At 47.1% G+C, this 7027-nt stretch overlaps 1 protein-coding gene across 2 annotated transcripts; it reads right to left on the bottom strand.

Moving 5' to 3' along the window:
- Positions 1-347: 347 nt before the first annotated feature.
- On the bottom strand, positions 348-6613 carry ankrd34ba (ankyrin repeat domain 34Ba). Of its 2 annotated transcripts, none has more exons than XM_031875208.1 (2): positions 6256-6613; positions 348-2272 (listed from the first exon to the last, which is right to left on the bottom strand). In XM_031875208.1, exon 2 carries the CDS (start codon positions 2221-2223, stop codon positions 592-594), a length of 1632 nt encoding a protein of 543 aa, XP_031731068.1. In that variant the 5' UTR covers positions 2224-2272; positions 6256-6613; the 3' UTR covers positions 348-591. The 2 variants fall into 2 exon arrangements, with proteins under 2 accessions (XP_031731068.1, XP_031731069.1); XM_031875209.1 differs by lacking the exon at positions 6256-6613 and adding an exon at positions 5928-6008.
- Positions 6614-7027: the final 414 nt, after the last annotated feature.

Genomic DNA, 7027 nt, shown 5'->3' with positions numbered 1-7027 from the left:
AGAATGCAGCTTTAACACATGAAGCATTGACTTCACTCTTCAGAACCAGTGTTTGCCGCCTGGTTGCGACGCGTCTCTGTGTGATCGGCCTCTGAGCGTTGTGGCTGACGTATATCTGAGACTCCTTAAACAAAAATAGTGTGAAAAACGAGCCCTCTTGACGTTGAATGAGTAGAAGTTTCACGCGATTAAAGCAGCTTTTAATTCATTCTGATGGCATTAATTGTTGAAAGTGTCAGCAGTGCTTGTTGCGGTCGTCCACGGTGGCTTTTGAAGGTACCACTGTAGGGCGTTAAAATGTGAGTGAATATTTTCAGCTTATTCTGCTGCCCCCCCCCCCCCCCCCCCCCCCATCCTGTGGCCAAAAAATCATAATGCAAGTTTAAGTGTTACAAAACTGCACACTGATGCCACATAACAACGACCCACGGCACGCTGAAGCAGAGGAAGGTCCCTACATTGATCAGGATGCTTTGTTTTTCTCATCTATCCTCTTTGGTTTCCCTCTTTTTAGAATTTCCCCACACTGACACTACTTCACACATGACGCAACATTTCACGGATAAAACGCACTCAACTCGGTTTGAATTTTCAAGCCGTGGTTTTGAACTGTTCGGTCTGCATCGAGTGTCTCCTCAGCAGCATCCTCCTGGTCATCTCTTTGGGGTGGCCAGGAGGAGCGGAGGGGAGGAAACTCCTCATCCCGGATTCTTTCTCACAGAAACCACCTCCAGCACCAGAGCTGAGGTTGTACACATTGAGGATGGGGTTGTTGGTGGAGTTGAGGGCCAGAGGTGGCAGACATCTAGGCTTGGCCTGGGAGTTGTGGTCCAACAGGAAGGCTCCAGATCCTCTGTGCTCGTGCCCAGACAGCACCCTCCTGCTCGGGCCCGACGTCGTCAGTGACTCCCTGGAGCCCAGTGTGCTGGAGCAGCGTAAAGGGGCCAGCCTCTTGCCCTCCGTTAGGTCTCTCGCTCTCTGCTGGGACTCCTCGGGCAGATTGTGGACGTCTCTAGCGAGCTGCGGGTCGGAGCTGTAGATGTCCCCGAGTTTGCGTCTCTGGATTATGCTGTGAAGGCTCGACGAGGTCATGCTGTGGAGCGGAGTGCCGTGGTTTTTGCCACCAGAGAAGGAGGAAGAGGCGGCGAGCGAATCTGCTCCGAGGTTTGCGGAGTGGAGGTTCGGGTGGGAGGCAGAGTGGGACGACAGGAGACCTGGTAAGGAGATCTTTTGTCCCACGTGTTTGGCACATTCATTCTTTACTTCTGCTCCTTTGTCCCTCGCTGATCTTCCTTCGTACCACTTGAAGCTGTTGCTTGTTGAATTTGTGCCGTCCAGTTTGGGGATTCTGAGAGCAAGATCCTCAGTTTGGTTGAGGTCTTTGCTGTTTTCTGAAGACGAGGCTGCGTGAAGCTGCTGGCTGAGCAGAGACGCTGGGATCTTTAGCCAGGGCTCAGAGTTCAACCTCAGGAGGGGCTGCTGCAGGCCGTTGGGCACCGCTTGTCCGAGCCTTTGAAACCGGGATGGGGAACAGGGATGGGAGCTTATGCCACTGGACTGGGCATCTTTAAAGGAGAAGACAGTCTTTTGTGGACATAACGAAGAGGAGGTGCACTGGGGGGAGGTGATGAGCTGGATCTCAGAGGGAGATGCGGGAGCTGCTGATGCCGTTATGTCCGTCCGATCAAGAGGACCAAGGGGAGGCATACTGAGGTACTGCTTGGCTTGCAGTTTCCCACATGGGAATTTGTCGGTGGCTATGATGATTACCTCCTTCCCCTTGGCCTTGCACGTGTCGAGCAACAGCTTTAGAACCTTCCAGTCTCCGGCCATGACGGCGTAGACCAGCGCGGACGTCCCGGACTGATCCTCCAGGCCGATGTCCGCCCCGCTAGCCAGGAGCAGAGATGCCACCTCGGGGCCGGCATGCTCCCGGCAGGCGTGCATCAGCGCCGAGCGTCCCTCCTTGTCCTGGATGTCGGGGTCCGCTCCTTTCTCCAGAAGAAACTGGACAAGCTTGTCCCGGCTGGCGCTCTGGGCGTCGGTGTGCTGGGTCCTGCAGGCCACCATCAGGGGCGTCTGGCCTTGGCCGTCGCTCTCGTTGATGTAGGCGCCTCCCTCCAGGAGCAGCCGCGTGAGTCGCAGGCGACGGAGGAAGACTGCTCTTAGCAAAGGGTTACCTGAGTCCATAGCTACCCCGGGATTACTGCCTTCTCCCTCCATCGCTCTGGGTCCTGGCTGGCGGGTTGTGGAGATGCAGTAGAGCAGGTTTCTGTGGAAAATAACAAAACACTTTTAGAGAATTATGCAGCGCGGGAAGCTATTTTCAAGCACAAGCCACAACTTCTGACTGCATTCTCAGGTCAAACACGTCACACAGCAGCGAACTCCCACTTTTATTATGTTTGTCGTTCATCATTTGATTCTTGTTGGATTCCTCATCTGTTTTACTTCAGCCTCAAAGATGTGATGTAATAGATTTTAAGGTTCTTTCAATTACTTGCATGTCATGTCATGATAACTACTTTTTGTCGGTCCAAAAGTAATTGCGATAAACACCAATGTTGTCATTTTAAGACCATTTTATGCCACTGCTATAATGATAATAATAATTTTATGAATATTCAAGATCATGTCCAAAGTCAACAAAGTAAAGATGATGACGGTCATGTCCATGTACATCGTATCATAAGTAGATAAAGTAATTCTTGTGACAGGCCTACTTAACATTTCTCCGATCATTCATAAATCATTTAAATAAATGAAACATTCTGCTGGAGCAGACTGACTCAGTGGCATCTGTTGAACTTACAACGTACGTTTATCGCCCCACCTGATTTCATCTGAGTCATTATTCCGTCTGAGGATTCTGACATTTTCTTTAATTTTTTTTATGTGGTTCGATTAGTATTTTTTATTAATTTAATTCCTGTATTTATATGTTTCTATGTGATGTATCCTTTGCTTGCTTCCTTTGAAGCACTGTGTGTCATCGTTTTGTACCATAAATATGTTAAAATGATTACTGGTATGTGTGAAAAGCAGAACATGTAAAGTCCTTTATTTGTTCTTGCATATAGGATCCATTCAACAGCTCCTTTTCATGAGCTCGTCCTCCAGCACCAGCAGAGGCAGAGACGCTTTCTAGCAGCCTTTGTGCTGTTTGTCCTTGCTTCTCTCTATTGGACCAGATGTCTCAGACGGTATGAGTCATGGACCATGACATTAAAATACATCGATTTTAATGTTTGAGTGAATCAATTCAACAAAACACTTTTAAATATTATTTAGGTAAAAATGGCAGTGAGGTGTTTAAATGCATCATCTGCTGCATGTCAGGATTCTGCAGTGTGTGATTTAAAATCACATCAGAACGGACCCAGATCCTCCAGCAGAGACCGGTCCACCATGGACGGACCCTGATCCTCCAGCAGAGACCGGTCCACCGTGGACGGACCCAGATCCTCCAGCAGAGACCGGTCCACCGTGGACGGACCCAGATCCTCCAGCAGAGACCGGTCCACCGTGGACGGATCCTGATCCTCCAGCAGAGACCGGTCCACCGTGGACGGACCCAGATCCTCAGGCAGAGACCGGTCCACCGTGGACGGACCCAGATCCTCCAGCAGAGACCGGTCCACCGTGGACGGACCCTGATCCTCCAGCAGACACCGGTCCACCGTGGACAGACCCAGATCCGGCTTCACCTGCAGCCTTGGACCTGCAGTCGGAGCTCCGGAGGGAGGAGGAGAGCTCAGCTCCCGGCAGCAGCAGCAGCGTCGTCTCCTCCTCCTCCTCCTCCTCCTCCTCCTCCAGGAGCAGAGCTTCTCCTCTCTGGGAGCCAACACCACGCTGCTGGAGACCCAGGATGTATTGCTGGACTCGCTGGAGGGAAGGGAGGCACGGGAGAACCAGAACCAGGACCAGGACTGAGAGGGGCAGACTGTCAGACCCTGCTGCAGTAAAATGAGAGGTTCTCTAAAGGGACTCTGGTGCTCAGAGACACTACCACTTTAGTCCACAGAACCAACACAACATGGAAATCTTCATTTCTTGATTGCATCCCAGTAAATATGCAAATGTTTTCTGTCTCCTTCCTCTTCTTCTGCTTCATCATGCCGTCAGCACCGGCATCATCACTAAAAACAACCGGGCTCTTTCTTCTTCTGGCAGCCACACGTGTGTCTAAGACAAAACACCACCTGCATGCTCCATGTTTGACAGATGAGATGGAGGAGGTGTGCATTTAGTCATGCTGCTCTTTTCTTATTCGTCTTTCCATCACTGTTGCACGGATCAATTATTGAGTCATTAAAACACTTTGTTACAGAACTCTACAGGTTTGGTATTCTTACTTGACAAATTTATGGTACTTGTACTTTACTTGAGTATTTCCATTTCAGGATATAAAGGAGTTAACATGCAACATACACATTAGTGCAGCAGGAATATTAATCCAGTTTCACGTGGCCAGTGAAACACAGTATATCTCAACATGTACTACATGGATTATTAAAACAGTTTGTACAGACATTCATGATCCTCAGAGGATGAATCTTTTCCTCTAGCGCCACCAGCAGGTTGGCATTTGTAGTTTTTTAGGGAAAAGTCTTGACGACTGTTGGAGCTGTTTCATTAGTTAGGTTATTTGATTATTATTTTGTATTTATTTGTGTAGACACTAGGGGCGCTAAGCACCAGATGGAGCACTTGTTGGGTGAATGGCATAAAGGTAGCAGGCGTGTCAGGTGATGCACCAGGAAGGAGAGAAGCAGCATGTGTTTGTTTTGAAAACTGGAAAAACTGGAAAAAGAAATCAACCTAAATGTGAATCTTGCCTGGACAGTTATTAATGGTGCATCAGAGACCTCATGTTGTCCTCGGGATGAATTGTATTAAGTTGTGTGACCCCAAATTACCATCACGAGGTAAGAATGTTCTCTGCTTAATGACCAAAAACCTGCACAAGCTGCACTTTGTGTTTACTGCTAATTAGCAACTGTTAGCATGCTAACAGGCCAAACTAAGATGGTGAACATGGAAAACACTATACCTGCTCAACAACCACATGTTAGTGTGCTGATGTTAGCATTTAGCTCAAAGCACATCAGGTGTAACCTCACAGAGCTGCTGGCACGGCCCGACCATCTGTAAACATGTTTGTCTATCACCTTTCCAAGTAGCCATCTTTCTTTCTTCTTCTGTGGTGTCATTCACGTGCATTCTCACTTAAACCAAACAGCTGATTGACTTTGGTGCAAAAAGTATTCAGTTACATTAGTCAATTAGCCGACGCTTTTATAAATAAAAATGTTTTTGTCTGTGTTGTCTCCCTTTTAAGTGAAACTAGTAATTCTACAAATAATAAAAAAACAACACAAGTTTTATCAGCAAAGTATAAAGTAAAAGTACACACTACTGAGGCAAAATGGCCTCTCTCATAAAATATTACACAATTGAATAATCATTGCTGCATTAACATGCAAACAGCATCTCACATATTTATTGTATCTTAACCTGCAAAATAAATACAGCTGTCGGATTATAGCGAAGTACAAAACACAATCTGTTCTTCTTAAATGTCATGGAGCAGCAGGAGGAGGCATAAATACCCAAATAAAGTACATTCGTTCTGATTTTTGTTGAAATTTCTTTGGTCGTCATTGTTCGAAAGGACAGACGGCAAACGTCACCCCTGGAATCAGCTTCACATCTTCTGTTACAGCTCTGTGTGCATTAAGTAACAACGACACACATCCAGCCGTACCTTGTTTAGCTCCCATGCAATAGAGGTTCTACATGTATAAAAAGAGCTGCGTTTTCTACTCTGCTCACCTGATGTGGGTGTTAACACCCTCACATTGAAGCTTAAAGTCTGCACTTTTCCCTTATTGGTTTCCCGTCAAAATCAGAGTGTTAATACTTACAGATGTCACTCCACACACACTGTGCTGCTCCTATTGTCCAGTGTTTGGTTTCCATCCTGCCCGCAGATTGAGAATAGAAAGACTCCACTTCACCTGAACAGGCTTCGCTCAACACTCATCCTCTATAAGAGCCCTCTAACATCACTCTGTGTGTGTGTGTGTGTGTGTGTGTGTGTGTGTGTTGGTGGTGCACACGTCCGAGCTGTGCAACACAATCTCGAATAGATAAAATGCTGCAACTAAAGCTATTACCAACCGGATTCTGACAAAAGATGAAGTTTAGTTGATGATAAATGTTTTGCTGTGTGTGTGTGTGTGCACTACTTACCAACAACCTTCAGTCAGGATGAGTCCTCTCCTGCAGACATGTATGTTGCAGACCAGGCAGCGCTGACTCGATATGTGTGTGTGTGAGACAGGAAGTCAGAGGAGCTGCAGCAGCACTCAAGGTTTCTCCGCTCGTGTTTGCTCCTCAGACAAAGTGTCCGAAGCTTATCGTCAGGCAGGTGTAAGAAACGGTTAATCCATCACAGCAGCAGCAGCTCTGCAGAGTCACAGAGAGGCAGAGCTGGGAAAGGTTGACGGAGATGAGAGCGATGAAGGTGAAGCACTATAGCAACCCGGCGCCGCAGAGCATCTCACTCCTCTCCTCTGATTCACTGAAAGGCCTTCTTCTTTTAATTGTGAGATCCAGCCTCCAAGCACTTATTCTTCTTCTTCTTCTTCTTCTTCTTCTCTTAGTTACACTGAAAGGAAAACTGTTTTGTCCACCTTGCCAATGACATCTCCATGACAACCATCAAGGAGGCCGGATGACGGCACATGTTGAAGAACTGTGTGTGTGTGTGTGTGTGTGTGTGTGTGTGTGTGTGTGTGTGAGCGAGCAAGATCCTGTGCATATACTCTGCATGAGATTTAATTATTGTGATATCAACATATAGGAGAATGTGGTTTATTGGTGAAATAAATAAGAATACAGACATTAAAGAAAGAGATGAAAGAGAAACAGTTTGTTGCTTTAACATCAGATCGTGAGGATATTTAGAGTTCTTGTTTAACTGCAGCAGTTAAAGCAAACTGGCGTCGTGATTTACAAAATC

Source organism: Anarrhichthys ocellatus, unplaced genomic scaffold (assembly GCF_004355925.1).
Source record: "Anarrhichthys ocellatus isolate YVR2014 unplaced genomic scaffold, GSC_Weel_1.0 scaffold87, whole genome shotgun sequence".
Lineage (NCBI taxonomy): Eukaryota > Metazoa > Chordata > Actinopteri > Perciformes > Anarhichadidae > Anarrhichthys > Anarrhichthys ocellatus.
Note: the sequence above shows the minus strand (reverse complement) of the source record. Positions and strands in the feature narration are given on the sequence as shown.